Source organism: Mustelus asterias, chromosome 20 (genome assembly GCF_964213995.1).
Source record: "Mustelus asterias chromosome 20, sMusAst1.hap1.1, whole genome shotgun sequence".
In the NCBI taxonomy this organism is placed as follows: Eukaryota; Metazoa; Chordata; class Chondrichthyes; order Carcharhiniformes; family Triakidae; genus Mustelus; species Mustelus asterias.
The window spans coordinates 66,838,542-66,861,290 of record NC_135820.1 but is presented as its reverse complement, the minus strand read 5'-3'; the positions used below and the strand labels follow the sequence as shown (position 1 = coordinate 66,861,290).

At 40.9% G+C, this 22,749-nt stretch overlaps 1 protein-coding gene across 1 annotated transcript in view; it reads right to left on the bottom strand.

The window, feature by feature from the left end:
- Positions 1–22,749, bottom strand: part of taf4a (TAF4A RNA polymerase II, TATA box binding protein (TBP)-associated factor) — a 71,370-nt gene that overhangs the window by 31,496 nt on the left and 17,125 nt on the right. The window contains exon 2 of the mRNA XM_078236739.1: positions 4,068–4,222. Coding sequence (XP_078092865.1) covers positions 4,068–4,222 — 155 coding nt within the window. The remainder of the gene's footprint in view (positions 1–4,067; positions 4,223–22,749) is intronic.

Genomic DNA, 22,749 nt, shown 5'->3' with positions numbered 1-22,749 from the left:
TATGAGTAGACTGCAAGCATTGAGGGAGGTATTAGGAATTCAATTTTATAAAAGGTTATAATTCAAACTATTTAATTTCAAAATAGAATGGAGTTGAGAATCCAAAGGGTAGCTAATTAGCATTTCTACCTAGATACAAGACCCATGTGATTTATATTGTCATAGGGATTGGTATTAGGAGCGAAAAGTTCGTAGGAAGAGAGAAAGAAGCCTGGAGAATGAAGTATCCACTCAAGGGACAGAGAAAAGAATAACTATGGAAGGGGATGTTTGGTTGTTTTAAAAGTTAAATGAAGATTAAATATCTTTCTGCAGTTAAGAGTATGGGTTGCCAACTGAAATAGTATTTAATCAATGCTGTTTTTAGTTTGTTTAGCACAATAATAGTCTTACAATTTGAAATCTTGTTTGAATATCTTTATAAAAGGTCTTACAGGGATTTTAATAGTGAGGTTATTTATTCACTTTGATAGTAAGGATAGAAAAAAAAGAATATTTTTAAAAAGACATGAAACTTCTAAACTTCAGGGAGATGAGGACATAGCTATACAAGAAAGAATAAAGTTATCTTGCAGGAAAATCAAACAATTAGTAAAGCTAATGGCACTTTCAATCCTCAAGTACCATTCCAGAATTTGTGGAGTTTTGCAAGCTAACCACCAATGCATCCAATATCTCTATAGCCACCTTTATCAACATTCTGGGATGTAGATCATTGGGTCCTGAGGATTTATGAACTTCTAACCCCGTTAATTTCTCCAATACTACTTTTTTAAAAACTAGTACTAAATTCCTTTAGTTCCTCATTCCTATTGGTCCCTTGGTTCTCTACTATTTCCGGCAGATTTCCTGTATCTGTGAAGACAGACACTAAGTAGTAAGCTTCTTTACTATTTTCTTATTCTCCATTATATTTACGATTGTCTCCGCCTGTAATGGACCCACATTTGTCCTTGCTAATCTTTTCCTTTTTACATAACTATAGAAGCTTTAACAATCAATTTTAATTTTTTTCGCTAGTTTACGTTCATATCTGGTGCTGCCTTTCTTTATCAGTTTCTTGGTCCTCCTTTGCTTAATTCTAAAATGTTCCCAATCCTCAGGCTTACTGCTTTTTGACAACTTTATAAGTCTCTCCCTTTACAATACAATCTTTAATTCATTTGTTAGCCACAGTTGACTCACCTTTCCTGTTTCTTTGTGTCTAAAGGAATGTATATTTGTTGTAAACCATGTATTAGTTCTTTAAATACTAGCCATTTTCTGACTACCATCATACTTTTTAAATCCACAACAGCCAGCTTGGCCCTCATACTTCCATAGTTTCCTTTGTTTAGATTTAAGACCTTTGTTTTGGATTGAGCTACATTGTTTCCAAACTTAATGGAAAATTTTAGCATATTGTGGTCACTCCTCCCAAAGAGTTCTTTTACAACAAATTACTAATTAGCTCTCTCTCATTGCATAATACTAGATCTAAAATAGCTTGTTCTCTAGCTAGTTTTCTAGAGCATTATGTTGAGGAACCATCTCACCAGCCTCCCATCCATAGACTCCATCTTGTTCAAGAAGGGGAGTAGAGACAACCCTGGTAATTATAGACCAGTGAGCCTTACTTCTGTTGTGGGCAAAGGTTTGGAAAGGATTATAAGAGATAGGATTTATAATCATCTAGAAAGGAATAATTTGATTAGGGATAGTCAACACGGTTTTGTGAAGGGTAGGTCGTGCCTCACAAACCTTACTGAGTTCTTTGAGAAGGTGACCAAAGAGGTGGATGAGGGTAAAGCAGTTGATGTGGTGTATATGGATTTCAGTAAAGCATTTGATAAGGTTCTCCATGGTAAGCTATTGCAGGAGATACGGAGGCATGGGATTGAGGGTGATTTAGCGGTTTGGATCAGGAATTGAAGACAGAGGGTGGTGGTTGATGGGAAATGTTCATCCTGGAGTTCAGTTACTAATGGTGTACCCCAAGGGTCTGTTTTGGGGCCACCGCTGTTTGTCATTTTTATAAATGACCTGGATGAGGGCGTAGAAGGATGGGTTAGTAAATTTGCGGATGACACTAAAGTCGATGGAGTTGTGGACAGTGCGGAAAGTTGTTGCAGGTTACAGAGGGACATAGATAAGCTGCAGTGCTGGGCTGAGAGATGGCAAATGGAGTTAAATGCGGAAAAGTGCGAGGTGATTCACTTTGGAAGGAGTAACAGGATTACAGAGGACTGGGCTAATGGTAAGATACTTGGTAGTGTGATGAACAGAGAGATCTCGGTGTCCATGTGCATAGATCCCTGAAAGTTGGCACCCAGGTTGATAGGGTTGTTAAGAAGGCGTATGGAGTGTTAGCTTTTATTGGTAAAGGGATTGAGTTTCGGAGCCAGGAGGTCATGTTGCAGCTGTACAAAACTCTGGTGCGGCCGCACTTGGGAGTATTGCGTACAGTTCTGGTCACCGCATTATAGGAAGGATGTGGAAGCATTGGAAAGGGTGCAGGCGAGATTTACTAGGATGTTGCCTGGTATGGTGGGAAGGTCTTATGAGGAAAGGCTGAGGGAATTGAGGTTGTTTTCGTTAGAAAGAAGAAGGTTAAGAGGTGACTTAATAGAGGCATACAAGATGATCAGAGGATTAGATAGGGTGGATAGTGAGAGCCTTTTTCCTCGGATGGTGATAGCTAGCACGAGGGGACATAGCTTTAAATTGAGGGGTGATAGATATAGGACAGATGTCAAAGGTAGGTTCTTCACTCAGAGAGTAGTAAGGGCGTGGAATGCCCAGCCTGCAGCAGTAGTGGACTCGCCAACATTAAGGGCATTTAAATGATCATTGGATAAACATATGGATGATATTGGAATAGTGTAGGTTCAATGGGCTTTAGATTGGTTTCACTGGTCGGCGCAACATCGAGGGCCGAAGGGCCTAATACTGCGCTGTAATGTTCTATGTTCTATCTACACTTCCCGCTGCCTCGGAAAAGCAGCCAGTATAATCAAGGACCCACGCACCCCGGATGTACTCTCATAGAAATCATAGAAATCCTACAGTGCAGAAGGGGGCCATTCGGCACATCGAGTCTGAGCCAACAACAATCCCACCCAGGCCCTATTCCCATAATCCCACATATTTACCCCACTAATCCCTCTAACCTGCGCATCCCGGGACACCAAGGGGCATTTTAGCATGGCCAATGCACCGAACAAACACATATTTGGACTCTCTTCCACCTTCTTCAATTGGGAAAAAGATACAAAAGTCTGAAAACACTACCAACATATTCAAGAACAGCTTCTTCCCGGTTGTCACCAGACTTTTGAATGGTCCTATCATATATTAAGCTGATCTTTCTCTTCACCCTACCTGTAACTGCAACACTATATTCTGCACCCTCCCCTTTTCCTTTCTGCCTACGTATTTTATGAACGGTATATTTTGCCTGTATAGTATGCAAGAAACAATACTTTTCACTGTATCCCAATACATGTGACAATAATAAAGCAAATCAAATCAAATCTTGCACATTTCAGGAATTTGTCCTCCAGAGTATTAGTGCTCGTTAGATTTACCCAATCTATATGTAGATAGAAGTCTCCCATGATTACTATATTATACTTGTTATATGCACCTCTAGTTACTGATGTGTACCATGCCCTATAATTACCTCTATTGTTTAATGGCCTGTAAACTACTACTGCTGTTTTGCTGTTTCTCAGCAAACTGCTCTGACAAAGAGTCATCCAGACTCGAAACATTACCTCTGTTCTCTCTCCACAAATGCTGTCAGATTTGTTGAGGTTTTCCAGCATTTTCTGTTTTTGATTCTACACCTTGTTCATCTGACCTAAGATCCTCTCTCACTAATGTACTGATATTATCCCTCATTATCAGAGCTATCTCACCTCCTTTTCCTTTTTACCTGTCCTTCCTAAATATCTGATATCCTTGAATATTTAGTCCCCAGCCTGGGTACCCTGCAGCCACCTCTCCGCAATGCAATTAAAATGAGATTGTATTAAAATACTTGGCAAATTCAATTTTAGACTGTTGCGGATAAGCCTTCCCCTTACCTGTACAGTTGAGATCTGAACTGGAGGACCACTGGTAGGTGTGGCAGATCGTGAAGTGAGCGCCCCTTGAGACTGAGCTTGCGACTGCATCTGTTGTAGAGCTTGCTGAGGAATCAGCATCAACTGTCCACTGTCACTCCGCACAAGAACCATCCCTAGATATAAAAAACAATTCATTTAGCATTCTCGTTCACTTAGATTCTGATAAGCAATACTTTCTTTAACTTTATGTCCCCATCAAAAGAACGGTTTATGAATTTGATAATCTGAGCACAGATTGGTACAGTTCAGTTGTGATTATATTAATCAAATGCTCTCCATCAGAATCAGAAAACAGCTCTGATATAAAGGAAATTAAGGGTGACACGGTGGCAGTGGCTAGCACTGCTGCCTCACAGCTCCAGAGACCTGGGTTCAGTACCTGGCTTGGGTCGCTATCAGTGTGGAGTTTGCATGTTCTCCCCATGTTTGCGTGGGTTTCCTCTGGGTGCTCCAGTTTCCTCCCACAGTCCAAAGATGTGCGGGTTAGTTGGACTGGCCATGGTAAATTGCCCTTAGTGTCAAGGGGATTGACAGGGTTAATATGTGGGGTTACGGGCAGAGGGCCGAGGTGGAATTGTTGGTGCAGACTTGATGGGCTGAATGGTCTCCTTCTGCACTGTAGGATTTCTATGATTTCTATGAAATACTAAATTGATATTTGTTCAATTGTAAGAAATTGCAGTATTTGAAATGTATGCATTTTAGACAACAGCTTTTGAATTCTAGGGCATCCAAAAGCACTTAGTGGTCAATTAATTGCTTCTGAAGCATAATCATTGTCACTTTGTATGCAGACACCAAGACAGCATTGGATGGCACCAAGGAACCCTAGAAAAATGATGTCAATGGGAATCATAGAATCATAGGAATCCTACAGTGCAGAAGGAGGCCATTCAGCCCAACGAGCCTGCACCAACAACAATCCCATCCAGGCCCTATCCCCATAATCCCAGTATTTACCCTGTTATCCCCCTGACACTAAGGGCAATTTATCATTGCCAATCCACATATCCCGCACATCGTTGGACTGTGGGAGAAAACCGGAGCACCCAGAGGAAACCCACACAGACACGGGGAGAATGTGCAAACTCCACACGGACAGTGAGCCGAGGGCGGGAATCTGGGAGAAAACTCTTCTTGGAATCACCTTGAAAACCTCGGAGTCATACGTAACACAAAGGAAGATGTTGTGGTTGTTGGAAGCACATCATCTTAGTCCCAGGACATCGCTGCAGGAGTTCCTCAGGGTAATTGTCCTAGGCTCAACCATCTTCAACTGCTTCAATACCTTCCTGTCACCATAAGGTCTGAAGTGAGGATGTTCACTGATGATTGCACAACGTTTAGTACCATTTGCAACTTGTCAGATACTGAAGCAGCCTGAGATCATATGCAGCAAGACCTGCACAACACTCAGGGACATCATTTCTGGATTTCAAAACCTCTCCTCATACTATACAAATTGCAAACACAAATACAAGGACAGTTGTTTCAAGTTTCCCTTCTGGGATTGGAACAACTTAGCATTTACCATCAGCCGTGTCCTTAGCACAGCCTAGATTGTGTTCTAGTTTTGGACTCGCATTTGAACTTCTAACCCATTAGTGGGAACTTTTGAGGAAAGCTGACTAGTGTGCAATGACAATTACAGCAGATGCCCTACCATATTTACTGCCTGTATAAATTTGAATTGATCCCAATTTCACTAGAAGCTGGAGCAGGTTACTCACCCTAATCTGATTTTAATGAGGCAAGAAAATCAAGCTCTAGTGTATAGAGGGAACACTGGATTTTGCTCATACTTATGTACATGCAAGCCACTGTGCTCCAAAAGTAATTAATCGGAATATCTTGAAATATGTTCCACAATGTAATAAAGCACTCCAACAATACAAATTTTAAAAAAGATCCCCCCCCTTCATTTAGTTGAGTTATACTTTTACAGTCAAGTATACACGGTCCAGAGTTACATAATTAGACTTTGAAGTAAATTTTCTATCTCTAAAATTTGCAGTTGGCCTCGTCCTTTCAACAAACATATGCACTAAATTCTCCTCAATGCAATACTAGGGCAATACTGTTGAAGGTGCTGATTTTCAAAAAAGATGCTAAACCCAACGTCCTGTATAGATGGGCATAAAAGATTCCAAAGCGCTATGTAAAGGAATTAAGGCAAGTTTTTCTGGAATCCTGGTGATCTGTGTATCAAAGGCTAATAAAATTGATTATATGTTATTTATCTCATTGCTGTTTGTTAGATCTTAATGTGGGCAAATTGGCAGCATTACAACAGTGACAATACTTCAAAAAGATCCAGTGAAAGAAGGATTTTCTGCCTGTAACTAGGTTTATCTCAGCAGTATAGTCATAGCATCATAGGAACTCAATCACACAAAAAAAACATTCAGCTCATCAGGCTTGTGCGGATACCATGCTCTCAAATTGGAACAATTTTCCTTAGTCCAATCTACTGACCTCTCCTTGTAATTTTTAATATCCTTTATAGATCTTTATCTGATTCTTCTTCACCATAAGATGTAGGAGCAGAAGTAGGCCATTCAGCCCATCGAGTCTGCTTCACCATTCATTAAGATCATGACTGATCTGCTAATCCTCAACTTCATTTTACAACCATATCCCCATAACCCTTAATTTGCTTAATGATTAAAAATCTGCTTATCTCACCCTTTAACATATTTAAAGACAGCCTCTACAGCTCTTTGTGGTGAAGTATTCTACAGACTCACTACCCTCTGAGAGAAGAAATTGATCTTCATCTCTGTCTTAAATGGATGACCCCTTACTCTGAGATTATGCCCTCTGGTCCTAGACTCTGCCTCAAGGGAAAACAACCTCTCAGCATCTACCCTGTCAAACTCCCTGAGGATCCTATATTTCTCAATAATGTCATTGATCATTCTTCTGAACTCTAACGGGTATAGGTCCAACCTACTTAACCTCCCCTTGTAAGAAAATCCTTGCATACCTGGGATCAACCTACTGAACCTGCACCCAATGCCAGTATATCGTTCCTTAGATAATGGGGCCAAAACTGTTCACAGTATTCCAGGTATGATCTAACTAGTACCTTGTATAGTTTTAGCAAGACTTCCCTATTTTATACTCCATTCCCTTTGAAATAAAGTCCAACATTCCATTTGCCTGATCGCTGTGGCATTTCACTCGTTACATTTGTCACCCTGAAAATGCCCCTCTTATCCCAACTCTCTGTCGGCTATCCTCTATCCATGCGAAGATACTACCCCCAACACCATGGGCTCTTATTAATTTTGTGTGGTACCTTATCAAATGCTTTTTGGATATCTAAGTATATTACATCTACTGGTTCTCCTTAATTTATCCCGCTCTTTGCCACTTCAAAGAATTCTCATAAATTTGTCAGGCATGATTTCCCCTCCATGAAGCCATGATGACTCTGCTTGATTATGATGTGGAGTTGCTGGGGTTGGACTGGGGTAGGCACAGTAAGTGGTCTCACAACACTAGGTTAAAGTCCAATAAGTTTATCTGGTAGCATGAGCTTTCGGAGAGCTGCTCCTTCATCAGGTGAGTGCAGGATTTGTTTCACAAACAGGGCATATATAGACACAAACTCAATTCCAAGATAATGGTTGGAATGCGAGTCTTAACAGGTAATCAAGTCTTTACAGGTGCAGACAATGTGAGTGGAGAGAGGGTTAAGCACAGGTTAAAGAGGTGTGAATTGTCTCAAGCCAGGACAGTTAATGAGATTTTACAAGCCCAGGCAAGTCGTGGGGGTTACAGGTAGTGTGACACAAACCCAAGATTCCGGTTGAGGCCGTCCTCATGTGTGCGGAACTTGGCTATCAGTTTCTGCTCGGTGGTTCTACGCTGTCGTGTGTCTTGAAGGCCGCCTTGGAAAACGCTTATCCGAAGATCAGAGGCTGAATGCTCTTGATTGCTGAAGTGTTCTCTGACAGCAAGGGAACACTCCGGCTGGTGATTGTCAGTGTCCATTCATCCGTTGTCGTAGCGTCTGCATGGTCTCGCCAATGTACCATGCCTCAGGACATCCTCTCCTGCGGCGTATCAGGTAGACAATGTTGGCAGAGTTGCAAGAGTATGTACCATGTACCTGGTGGACGATGTTCTCACGTAAGATGATGGCATCCGTGTCGATGATCCAGCACGTCTTGCAAAGGTTGCTGTGGCAGGGTTGTGCAGTGTCGTGGTCACTGTTCTCCTGAAGGCTGGGTAATTTGCTGCATACAATGGTCTGTTTGAGGTCGCACGGTTGTTTGAAGGCAAGTAGTGGGGATGGCCTTGCGAGATCTTCGTCTTCATCGATGACACGTTGAAGGCCTCCGGAGAAGATGTTGTAGCTTCTCCGCTCCGGGGAAGTACTGGACAATGAAGGGTACTCTGTCCGCCGTGTCCTGTGTTTGTCTTCTGAGGAGGTCGGTACGGTTTTTCACTGTGGCGGGTCGCAACTGATTTACTCATGAATACATCGTCTCTAACTTCTTCAGCCATTTTCAATATATAAACAGTTGGAAAATGCAGCATCTTCAAATCATTCTAGTTATTTCAATGCTGAGTCTATCACTGAGGATTGCAACAGTGTACCCCCTGTGTAAGAGCTGGCCATCTCTGACAGCAACATGTCGATTTCCTCACTGAACTGTGCATGTGCGCACACCTGAGGTTGCTGTCATATTTTGTCCATTATAATGTTGAGCATCGATAGCCTCACCATTATTCGCATTGTTTATCCAGGCCATTATCTAGCCATAAGAAAGAAAAGTAATGCATTCCAGGTCTGTGATGACTAACTGCTCAGTTCTCATGTTAATTGTATTTTAATTGGATCATGAAGATTAAGGATCCACAGGTGAAAGGCATTGATTAAGTACGAGCAAATATAAAGGGAGGCTCTCTGGGACACTGAGTGTTGCTTAGGGAGAAGGTAGGTGTAGGTAATGTTGTGATCTGTAAATAAATCCAGTGTAAATTTTTTTTAAAAGTGGTGTATGGTTTCCTACTTAATCTGGATTCAAAATCAATTAGCATGGTAGCAGAAAATGATTGTGTGATGGTGAAGGTTGGAAACTAAGATTTTTTTTTCAGACAGAGGATTGCAATCAGAGTTATTTTTGTGAAGAATGGTTGAAAGCAAATGCAAATTGTCAGGGTATGGTTAGCCATTTGTCATCTAAATCTGAACCTTATAACTAGAGGAAAGGCAAAGTGGTGATGTAGTCCTGGATTATATCCTTTACCGAAGAGAAAACAAGATACAACTTTGACAATGTTGCCTCCTAACAAAGGTAAAATGAGATGCAAATTGTTTGAGTTGGGTGCCCATCAGTTGGATATTGATGAAGGTGTGGATTTTCATCAAGGTTTCTGATGAAACTTGCAAGAAAAATGATTGCTTTAGATGCATAGGAGACATAATCAGACTTTGAAAGATTTTGAAAAATGGATGATCATTCCATGGAGAAATATATCACAGACTCTGACTGGACAAAAGATTGCACAATTTCAACTTGAAGATTCCTTATTCAGTGCTTGCATTTAAATGAACAGCAGTATATGCTGGATAAACTCCACAGGTCTGGCAGTCTGTGGAGGGAGGTTCAAGTCCATTGACAATTCTATAGAACTGAAAAGGGATCAAAATGAATTATATAAGTGAGGTGGGGCACAATAGAGAGTCAATGATGGGTTGTAGCTTGGGAGAGATTGACAAAGACGTTATGGACATGAGGCAAAGGAGCTGCTAAAGGTGCCATTTGGGACTGAAGAGTGTTAATGGTAGGATAGGAGAACAGATCAGTGTCAGGAGCAAAACTGAATAAGGGACAGTGGCCATGTGGGGAAAAGGGTGGGTAGTGTTGGAACAAGCCAGGGAAATTGAATAACCAAGCAAAAATGAGTCGCGATGGATAGAAAATTTCACAACCTAAAGTTGTTGAACTCGAACAAAGAACAAAGAACAGTACAGCACAGCACAGGAAACAGGCCCTTTGGCCCTCCAAGCCTGTGCCGCTCCTTGGTCCAACTAGACCAATCGTTTGTATCCCTCCATTCCCAGGCTGCTCATGTGACTATCCAGGTAAGTCTTAAACGATGTCAGCGTGCCTGCCTCGCGTCTAGAAGGCTGTAATGCACCTAATCGTAAGGTGAAGTGGTGTTCTTCTAGTTTGTGTTGGGCTTCACTGGAGCATTGCAGCAGGCCAAGCACCGACATGTGAGCATGAATAAGATGCTGAGCTAAAATGGTAAATGACGAAGGTTGGGGTCTTGCTTGCAGTCAAAGTCAAGGTGTTCAACAAAGTGGTCACCCGTCTGCATTTAGTCTCCAATGTCGCCAAGAACAGATTGGAAGCCATGAATACAGTAGACCAAATTGGAGGAGGTGCAGGTGAAAAGCTGCTTGGCCAAAAAGGAATGTTTGGGCCCTTGGACAGTGGGGTGGGAGGAGATAAAAAGGCAGGCATTCTACCTTCTGTGGCATAGGATGGTGCTGTGGGGAAAGGGTTGGGGATGATTGAGGAGTAGACCAGGGTGTCACCAAGGGAGTGATTCCTGTGGAATGCTGATTGAGGGGGAAGATGTGTTGGTTGGTGGGAGGATGATTGTGGGGGAAGGAAGAGAGGAGAGAGAACTGTGGCATGGTTCTGGGAGGGACAGGAGATGGGTTGGACACAGTTGAGTACCCTGTTAACCACAGTTGTTGGGGCTGAGGAAAAGGCAGTCATGTCTGAAGCATTGTTTGTGAAGCTGGTATAAATGTGACGGGTGGAGTAACTGGGAAAATGGGATGGATTCCTTACAGGACTGATGAGGAGCTGTAGTCAAGGTAGCTGAGTCGGAGGTTTGTAATAAATCTATCCTTTTTCTGTTCTGCAAGGGGTTAAAGGACTTGAAACATTTAAAGGAGTGATTCTAAGTGTCGAAGTCGTGTAAAAACTGGAGTAGGTCATGCTTTTTTTTGCAGTGGGCATTTCAAAACAAATCTCCACTAGTGTGATTCACTCCAGAAACCAGGGGGCAGTGCCTATTCCTGCTGGAGAGGTGGCAGCATAGTGCTGAGTGGGCCACTGCACATGTGCTGATCTGTCAGTGCTGAGATCAGTGCACGTGCAGTGGCCCATCTGCTGGTCACCCCTGCATTGTCGGCTGTGCAACCACCCCCCTCTTACCTGATCGCTAGTCCTCTGAACATGCCTGGGCCAGCCCCAGTTATTGGCCTGCCTCCCTCTGTCACACAGCCAAAATGCAGTGTGGCAGTGAGATGCCATTGGCACTGCCAAGGTGTTTGTGAACACAAGTCCTCACTCACCTGATGGAGCTTGAGATTCTGAAAGCTAGTGCTGCCAAATAAACCTGTTGGACTTGAACCTGGTGTTTGCTGTGAGACTTCTTACTGTGCTTACCCCAGTCCAACACTGGCATCTCACATCAAGGTGGCAATGTCCAGGGGTACTCTCCCCAGTGCCCAACCCTCTAGGGACTTCAATTGCACCCCCTTCACTCCTGTGGGGTTGGGCCACGAGTGGGGAGCTGTTGTAAACCCTGCTTGAAATGGCTGTCAGACCAGCATTTTTAGCTTTTTCTTTCAGGTTTTCAGCATCTGCAGTATTTTGCTTTTATGCTTGCATTTAAATTGCTAGATTTTGCTAAGCTGTCACAGAGATAGGTTCCCGATTTTAGGGGATTTTCACAGTAAGTTCTTTGCAGTGTTTGGGGAAATGCATGTCAGGGGAAATGCTTAGGAAATCGAACGCAAAGGGATTTGGGAGTTCTTGTTCAAGATTCTCAAGGTTAACGTGCAGGTTCAGTCAGCAGTTAGGAAGGCAAATACAATGTTGGCATTCATGTCGAGAGGGCTAGAATACAAGAGCAGGGATATTTGGAGTATTGAGCAGTTTTGGATGCTGTATCTAAGGAAGGATGTGCTGGCCTTGGAGAGTGTCCAGAGGAGGTTCACAAGAATGATCCCTGGAATGAAGAGCTTGTTGTATGAGGAAAAGTTGAGGACTCTGGGTCTGTACTCGTTGGAGTTTAGAAGGATGAAGATCTTATTGAAACTTGCAGGATACTGAGGCCTGGATAGAGTGGAGAGGAGGCTTCCACTAGTAGGAAAAACTAGAGGGCACAACCTCAGGCTAAAGGGATGATCCTTTAAAACAGATGAGGAGGAATTTCTTCAGCTAGTGGTGAGTCTGTGGAACTCTTTGCTGCAGAAGGCTGTGGAGGCCAGATCATTGAGTGTCTTTAAGATAGGTTCTTGATTGATAAGGGGATCAGGGGTAATGGGGATGAGAAAAATATCAGCCATGATTGAATGGTGGAGCAGACTTGTTGAGTGAGTGACCATAAGACAAAGGAGCAGAATTAGGCCAATGTAAGCCTACTTGTGACACTAATTAATAAACCACCTGGAATTGGGTTCTCAGAAAATGACAACCCTTTAGATCAAATGTCTGTTGCTTTTTAAATTCCTGAGGAAGCTAGTCTGCTCCAACATGGTGCAAATGGGACATTCTGTGGCATCAGATGGAGGGCACAATGATTGAATTTCAAGATTGTTCAGATAAGGGTATAACAGAAGGAACAAAGGTGAACAAACGTTTTTCACTGGCAGATGACAAAATGGAAATAGTAATAGACAAATGTGCCTCAGGAGTACCCCAAGAATAGTTAACGGGTACTTCTGATGTGATTTAATATCATTTATGCAATGATATAAAAGCAAAATACTCTAGATGCAGAAAACCTGAAATAAACTCAGCAGATCTGGCAGCATCTGTGCAGAAACCAAGTTAATGATTGAAATGTTAACTGTTTCTCTCTCCAGATGCTGCCAGACCTGCTGAGTTTTTCTGTTTTTATTTCATTATGCAATGAACTGCCTAAAGTGGAACAGATGAGTTTTCGAACAGAATTCAGAAGTTGATGATGATGATCAGTCTGAGGGAATTATACTTGTCGCAAGAAGCTTTAGTAATGAGTGTATTAGTTGTGGATTAATTTAATTGTAACATGTTAGATAGTGATTGCATCTTGAGTGTGTGGAACAGATTAGTTAAATTGTTATTTAGATTCCCTCCGTAGTAAGGATCAAAGTAAGGTCAGTGAGTAAGAAAATTCTACTTGTTTCAGGTATTTCAGATACAGTGATGACAATGCATTAAAATTGCTGAAAAGTGGTGGTTCCATGCAAAAAAAGCTGGAGTAAGCCATTTTATTCATGCAGATGTAGTGAAATACCCTTGTTGTGGACATGTCTTCCATGAAAAAGGCACAAATATAAAATTGAGTATGGAATATGATAAAGCAATTATTTTGGAAGTCAACAGATGTGCAGTTTATCTAGTCGCAACATTATTGTACCCCCTTTAAAGGAAAAACTAACATCTCTTCAATGTTAAAGAAGCATTAATGGCATCAGGTGATTAGAATGAGGGAAGCAAATTTTCTTGAAGTTGCACAAACAATGGCTCACTCTTCTTGTCACCAGATTAAAAATCCTACTAAAGAATGCAGACATGGTCAATGAGATTGGTTAAAAAGTATTTGAGGATACTGTCACGTCCCATTGCAAGTCTTCCCTGGCTCAAAGACAGGGATATTTTCATTTTATCGGCATAACAAGTGGAGTCCATCTTTCCACAGTATTACATGGCAAGGGCAAAAAAGCGATTTGTGGGCAAAATCCTAGAAAAATGGACAGGTACCAGACTGGAAACATCAACTAAATTCCTGACTGACAATGTGGGAGTGTGGGTGGAATTTACTAATGACTAGTTTGGCAACATGTAAAAAGATGAAATAGGCTACAGCTGAGGATGTTTTGAGGGAAAGTGAAACATTAATAAAATTATGGAGGGAAGTAAACATTCACATCTTAAGGTATCCAAAAGACATAAGTCTTTTTCAGAGACACTTCTCATGCCAATCTTCTAGAGGGGTTATGTAGTTAGTTTTATAATATTCTTGGTGGGTGAAATTGGAAATTGTGAACACTTGTAGAAGCAATATGGAATTTTACTTAAATATTCTACACAAGGGGCATTGAGAATAGTTTACACATTGAATGGTATGGATAATTGTTCCCTGTGGGGAAAATGTACATTGGACAAAGTATGACTGAGAAAAGGTTGGGGATTGACCTTGCTAGTGTTAGATGTGAGACACCAAGGAAATTGTCAAGATAAAATGGGTTGATGCAAGTCATCAATTGTCAGATTGATTGATTTATGAAGTAATGTTTGCACAAATAAACTTTTGGAGGTCCTAGAGGAACATCTTGTATTATGTGGTGCACAGAATATAGAAAATATTTTTCTTTCCTTTTGATTCATTACAAAGTTCCAATTTAGAAAGAAGGGAATCTGTTAATTGTATATTAATTACATTATTAATACTAAGGATACACCAGTGAATGGCTTTGATTAAGTAACTTCAACACATTTCTGGGACACTACATATTGGTTAGGGAGGAGGCAGACTTGTGTAATATTGCCATTTAAGTAAATCTTGTATTAAATCCTCATGCTGTTTGTTTTTAAAGGCTGCTTCATTTGACTTGAAGCATTAGGTGAAATGCTACTGTCACCAGAGGCACTAAAACCATGATGCAATATTACAGCACCATCAATATGACCATTTGATTTGGAGAACATTAAACAAGTATAAAAAAAATTACAGCAAATACTCCATTTATTTGAGGTTTTCCTCCAAGTATACATAAGTAGGATACCAAGAAATGGGGTCATTTTTATCTGGTCCACCAGACTCCAGATCCAGTAGAATTCTAGCCCCTGTTTTTGTACAGGGCAGTAAAATGGTATTCCCATCTAATTACCTACAGAAAAGAAAGGTAAGATGGGTCAGCCACTGCAGAATTTGTTTAGATTACCCACTAGTTGGTTACTTAGTGATACTAATGCAAGTCTGAAGGCAAATGTGCAGTCTATCCTTCTGGCCAAAAAAGAAATGTGGATGATACACTGGGTTTGTTGTACAGAACTTGTTTTATTCCCAAAGTGCTAAAAATATCAGATATTACTTCTAAAACCAATGTTACAACATTATTACAATGTCACAATGAATCTAGTGAGAATGACAACTTCTATAAATTTCTTCCAAGAAAGCTATCAATCCACTAATAAGACAATCACTGACAAAACAAAGCATATTACTGATTGTCAATCACAGTCAGTCCGACAAGCTGCCAATTTTTGTTCCTGTTGAGCTGAATGGTAGCCAACAATTTTCGGAAGTTCCCTACTGGTTGAAACAAAAATATTAATCCTCTTGCTTGTTGTTGTAAATACATTGTCTTTTCTAAAACTGAAATTAGCTGAACATACATTCTGTAGTAACTAGTCTAACATCTTATGCCTATTTGAAAAATGCTTATTTTAAAATAAGTTTAGTTCATTTATTAGGGTTACGCTAACACAGCAATGAAGTTACTGTGAAAATCCCCTAGCCTCCACGTTCTGGTGTCTATCACTGTACACCTGAGGGAGAATTTAGCATAGCCAATACACCTAACCAGCACTTCTTTTAGACTGTGGGAGGAAACTGGAGCACCCAGAGGAAACCAGTACAGACATGGAGAAGGTGCAGACAATGCCCCAAACTGGGAATTGAACCACTGTGCCCACCCACCAACAATTACATTGAAAAGTGAGCTCACACAAGTGTCAAGAGAATGGCATAATTAACAGTTAAATAATTTCAAACTAAAATCAGAACATTATTACAGTTTAAGTATCACAATTTCCTGAGTTTTCTATGATCTGTCTGAAGTAGTCCGTTGCCTTAATGGTCTGTTAGTTTACAACCTCAACCTAAAGGTGTTTTTAATCCACTCCATATAATAATTCTACCAACCACATGGACATCTTAACTGCAACTCTTACAACACAAAGTACACTATTTTGCACTAGGAAATCTATCGATGCTGGAGTATATTCCAATTTAAAGAAAATTGCATCAGCTGAACACAGCCAAGACAGAGGTTCACACCCTTAAAGGTCCTGGCTGAATCAAGTATTCTCCTAGAGCTCAATCACTTTAGAATACTGCCATAAAGCAACATTTTCCTTAGCCACACTGTCAGAAGTTTATCATAGAATAGCAGTCTGTCACTGCGGTTGTGGCATCCCTCATCTGAGTCCCTACCTCCCATATCCCAAGATAGATTCCTCCCCTGCCGATCCACGTTTACAAGTCCAGTGGCTAAGTGTGCTGCACTGGTGTACTTTTTGTCAGCTTGCAGTCCGCTAGTAAGAAAGTAAAGATGCCATAGTCCCAGATCACCATAGGCATTGACTGGTGGTGATATAACCTGAGAATCACCACACCTCAGGCCAGTGGTAAGGTTGAGAAGACAGGGGCCTTCATGAATAACCTCAGCCAATATGGGAATTGAACCCATGCTGTTGGCGTCGCTAATCAGCTGTCCAGCCAACTGAGCTAAACTGACCCCCATCTGGGGGCCTAATTCTGAAGATGTAATGACATTTAACTTAAATATGGAATCTCCTGTAGGATTGTCACGTGAATTCATTAACTGAAAAAAAAAATCCACAATACAATATCTATAAAACCTTCTGGTTAAGTCTCCATCTTAGTGACCTCCAAATTATCAATCGCAGCAGTGATGTTGGCCTCCATTCCCCTAATATTAAGGAGAGGAAAATCACCAAGTCTTCCCATGTATGATCACCACCCAGTGACCTGGTGAAAATGGGTGTATTTGGGCTTGGGTTAGTTTAGAATTTTTTTAAAAAACCTTTTGGATCTCATTAAGTTTGGCCCCCATCCAATAACGCCCAAATAGATGGCTGACACTCAATTTTGAGACTCAAATCCAGGTGCTTGGCTGAGGAACCCTAGTCCACAAACTGTTAATTCCTTTGGGTTGTGAGAACGGGGAGAAGAAGAAGTTAGAAAGTAGCAAGACAATAAAAATTGCACCCCAGATCAAAATCAATGGAGAATATCACCAGAAATGTTCTGAGTTGGAAGAATCCAGTGTCCTAATGCATGCTTCAAAGTGAAGTATAACTGCTGTATGTGTGAGTGCAGAAGGATATGAGTGTGAAAACGGATGGCTGGCATGGAGTTTGATGTTGGAGACCAGCTGGAGTAGCAGGGTTGGGGTGCCAGCATACTGTGACTGTATTTCACACATGAAATGTTATACCTGACCCGACAATTCTAGTTCTGTCCCCCAATATCTGCACTATTTAACTTAAAAAGAAAATGCATTATTAACACAACAATATTGGATGAAGTGAAAATGGTCAATCTGAAAAAAAATTAGAATATTCATTGCAATAATAAATTTAAAATATTTGCACTTAAAAAACATGGCTATAAATATAGTCAACTTATAAATTCACCAACATAAAGCTAACCTGCTGCCAGTTTGAACATGCACGTTCAAAGGCACATGCGGTGTGATATGCTGCACTAAATTTGTAAATGTAATTGAGTAGATCCACTTGCACGCAAATCACTGGGACTTTACTCAAATTTCCAGATCTGTATTTGCATATAAACAGTTTAACAGACTGTATTATTTTTAAGGAACTTTAGGATGCTGTATGCTGATCTAACTCATAAAAGATGTGCACAGAAAATAAATTGCACTGGCTGATTTCACAACAGGTCAGTCTTTAACTTACACTAATCTGTAAAAATATAATGAGTAATTTAGGTATATTTGTTGCACCATATTGTGGCACAATTTTCCACTGCTGTTTTATAGAACTATGCATATAATCCTAGATTAAATTTACTTTTGCAACTGCCCTGCTGTCCTCTATTCAATACTTACTTTAGAGCTTCCCAAACTTTGGGTTGCAAGATGAGGTTTTTGGGTGGTGACTCAGATCAGCAATGGCGGTTATAGTCTCGTAGACCGACAGCTAAAGCCTCTGCCCACCAGCTCGAGCCTTCTTTCCACCAACAGTCGGAACTTTCTAACCCCCACACTCAATAGCTGAAACTCCAACCACCCCTCAACGACCCTTGTATGGCCCAGATTATCACTCTGGGGTTGCATGAAGTCTGAGGCATTAAAATTGGGTCACATCAGGAAAAAGCTTGGGAAGCACTGACTTACATTAAGTCGACAGCATAGAGGTAGGCCATGGTCTGCACCAAAGTTACAGTTCCACACAGGTGCCGCCACCTTTATCTAACTCAATCAGCATATCCTTCTATTCTTTCTCACTCGTGCTAATCTAGCTTCTCCTTAAATGCATCTAATCTATTTGCTTCAATCACTCCTTCTGGCCTTGCATTCCACATTCTTATCACACTTTGGGTAAATAGGTTTCTCTTGGATTCCCTTTAGATCGATTAGTGACAATCTTATTTATGGCCTCTAGTTTTGGTCTTCCCCAGAAGTAAAAACATTTCCTCCATTTCTACCCTATCAAAACCTTCCATTATCTTAAAGTCCTCAATCAGGTCATTCCTCAGCTTACTTTCCTCTCGAGGAAAAGAGACAGTGCCTATTCAATCTTTCCTGATACTTGCAATGTTGGACCTAATATCATTATAGTGCACTTTCCATTGGCAGCAGAATCTTCTGGTCTTGTGGCTGTCAACAGGGTCACTTGTTTTTCGCACCCTCTGGCCCTGGGGATTCCGTGGTGGGGGGTGGTTGACCAAAGAAAAATGTTTTTTTTAAAAATAGAACAGGAATATGAACATTCTGAAAGTTTAACTGCAGATTGGTTTACAAGTAAACCTGACACATTCCTGAACATCTTTAAAGAGTCTTCTGTTTTAAGCTACAGATAAATGAAAATCTACTTTAAATTAAGTTGCAAGTGAAGGACAAGAGGTTACAGGTTCAGAATTGTAAAGGGCAAATTTAGGACTAATGTCATGATGTTTTCCCAACCAAAGTGCAAGAGTAAAGAAAGACAAAACTCTGGAATAATTTTAAACAATTAGATGTAAAGTGAAAAAATCAGGCACATGATGTAGAAAGTCCAAAGGACTTTTGAAAATTCCCAAACTATTGTGATAAATATGAATGTTTCCAATTTGCCATCTGCATTGGGATTAAGGTGTTTAAATTGACATATTTAAGAAAAAGAAAAATTTCAGTGACAGCATGTTTTAAGTTTTTAATTTGTTGCACTGTTAAACAAATTACAGTTAACTTTAAATTCAGATGTGATGAAAATGTCTCTCAAACTTTTCGCACAAGTAAGTCCGAGAGTATGCTTGCCAAAATTGGAATGATGCTTAATTTCTCATGTACAATCTTTCACCTTGACTTTATACTCCTAAAATGTGTGGAAAACATGTATGCTTAAAACTGCCCACACATTGTTTAGCATTTTAACTTGGTACACTGCAATTCCTTGCTCTAAATGAAAGGTGTAAATGAAAGCTTTTAATCATTTTGGGTGTTCATTCAAAACCATAACTTTTTTTTATTCATTCGTGGGACATGGGCATCACAGGCTGGCCAGCATTTATTGCTCATCCCTAGTTACCCTTGAAAAGATTAGGACCAACTTAATGCTGAGACTGAACTGAACAAAATTTATAAAGGTAAAGGCCAGAATTTTCTGGCTTTTCTTGCGAGCTGGATCATCCTGCCCAGAAACGGCAAACCCCTACTACAGGATTGCTGGCGGCGGGGTGGGGTCCTGTTGACCCCACCACCAGACAATGGCGGGTCACCTCTGCTGCCGTGAAACATGCCATGGGGGAGTGGAAAATCAAGCCCAAGGTCTCAGCAAGTTGATATTCGATGCATGGCATATGGATACTGACCAAAGTTGTCTATTTAAGTAAAGTAAGAAGTCTTACGACACCAGGTTAAAGTCCAACAGGTTTATTTGGTAGCAAAAGCCACTAGCTTTCGGAACAGGCTGTCCCTGTTTAAAGTCCCTGTCCCATCAGAACTCCCACCCACCTGACGAAGGGACAGCCTGTTCCGAACGCTAGTGGCTTTTGCTACCAAATAAACCTGTTGGACTTTAACCTGGTGTTGTTGGACTTCTTACTGTGTTTACCCCAGTCCAACGCCGACATCTCCACATCATGTTTAAGTAAAACCAGCATGTTGCTCAAATTAAATACATCTTTAAAACTTAATTAAAAAAAGAGGTGCTTAATTGGTGTAAACAAAAATTCATTTAGCACAACTTTTATTTTTCTGTGTAAAGATAACGGCAAAATTGTTGGGTCAACCATCGCAAATCTCCGTCCTCCTTTCGCAGCTGGGATTCTACTGTGCTGCTGAAAGTAAAAGGAGTTTTGGCTGGAATGCCACATTCTCTGTCCTCACTTTGCAGCAGGACAGTGACGAAGGAGATTGGAGAATCCCGCTCAACAGAAAACCGAGAATGCAGTTCACGTCAAAGTATTGTATAAATATAATGCACAAATCTTATAAGGGGCAGCTGGTGCCACATCACCAGCACCCTTCCCAAATGGCTCCCTATTCCAACTTTTATTGGAAGTTCAGCAAATACAGTAAAATTAAAAGTGCACATAACTAATACTCTACATTCCTCCGGTTTTGCTGCTTACTGATTTTACATTGTTCAATTTTAGGCTCTTTTTACTACCAACTGTACAACAATTTTCAGAGTTTTTTTTGTTCTTGGTGACAGCCACTTAAGCAGGCACAGATATTTTCTAATCCTTGACCACCATGGATCTTTCTCTTTTCCCACCTCCATTTCAAACCTTCCTACAAATAAAAAGTGCCTATCAAGTACAAATCTATTTTTTGAAACTCGTGGCAGCTCCATCCATTAAAACGTCTGCATCCATCCTCTTGTTTATACATAATCTCCAAGCACTTTTGTCTATAATTGACAGCATTCTTACTTCAGCTAGAATATTGTGGGTTTAGGCCCCATTCTACAATTTGAGCAAATAATCTAGGCTGGTACTTTAGTGCAGTACTTGGGAGTATTGTTGGAAAATCTGTTTCCTGAATGGGAGGTTAAACCAAGGCATCATGTGACTATTTAAGTTAGGCATTAAAAAATCCCAATGCACTTTTCAATGAAGAACAAGTGAGCTTCTGGGTGTCCCAGCCAACATTTATCCCTCAATCAATACCATCAAAACAAATTCACTTATCTCATTGCTGTTTAAGAGTTTTTGTGCGCAAAATAACTGCATTGTTTGCCCACTAAGTTTCACTCTAATTCATTGGTTACAAATAATATTTTGGGATATCCCAAGGAAGTGAAAGCCTTTTCAAAAATGCAAGTCACTTCGTTATTTCTGTTAGTGTAAAATCACTTGAGTTTCAATACTTACAATGATCCCCAATATAATGCCACAAACATATTTATTAGCTTTTTATTTCTCCGTATCATTTTCATTATGATAAATACTTTCCTTTTCCCTCATTGCTTTCTTCTCTCTGCTTCTAGCTTAAGCATTCCTCAATCACAACAAGTGAGCTCTGAACCAATTTTCCAATTCTCTCTCAATTTGGACACAATTTCCATCTTCCTCAAAAAGGGCATTAGCTATGAGGAGAGGTTGGAGAAATTTGGTTTGTTCTCACTGGAACGACAGAGGTTGAGGGGCGACCTGATAGGAAGCCTACAAGATTATGAGGGGCATGGACAAAGTGGATAGTCAGAAGCTTTTTCCCAGTGTGGAAGACTCAATTACTAGGGGGCATAAGTTTAAGGTGCGAGGGGCAAGGTTCAAAGGGGGTGTATGAGGCAAGTTTTATTTTAGAGGGTGGTGGGTGCCAAGAACTTGCTGTTGGGGGAGATAGTGGAAGCCGATACGATAGTGACTTTTAAGGGGCGTATGGACAAATACATAAGTAGGATGGGAATAGAGGGATATGGTCCCTGGAAGGGTAGGGGGTTTTAGTTCAGCCGGGCAGCATGGTCGGTGCAGGCTTGGAGGCCGAAGGGCCTGTTCCTGTGCTGTAATTTTCTTTGTTCAATTATTAATGCATTTTCTGCTGTCATCTTTCCTCCAAATGCAATTGTTGATTACAACCAATTATCCATCTCTAATTTCACCATATTAATTGTTAATTCTTCACAATCAATCAGTAGAGTGAAAAATTATCTTGTTATTTAATGGGATCCCTGGCGTATCTGGGATGTACCCTACACCCTGAATGGCCAAATAAACCTGTTGGACTTTAACCTGGTGTTGTGAGACTTCTTACCATCTTAATAGAACCAGGGCTTGTCACATTCTTACAATTTTGAATCAATGGCATCTAAATAACTGCTGAATAAGGAGCATACCTTGCCACTTTCGACTGTGAACTTTCTCCTACGTCTTGAATCTCTTGCAATTTTTGTCCCAATACAACCTTTTCCCTCCCCCACAGGGTCATCATAGAATCCTAGAAACCCTACAGTGCAGAAAGAGGCCATTGGGCCCATCGGGTCTGCACTGACCACAATCCCACTCGGGCCCTACCCCAATATCCCTACACATTTACCCGCTAATCCCTCTAACCGACGCATCTCAGGACACTAAGGGGCAATTTAGCATGGCCAATCAACCTAACCCACACATCTTTGGACTGTGGGAGGAAACCGGAGCACCCGGAGGAAACCCACGCAGACACGGGGAGAATGTGCAAACTCCACACAGACAG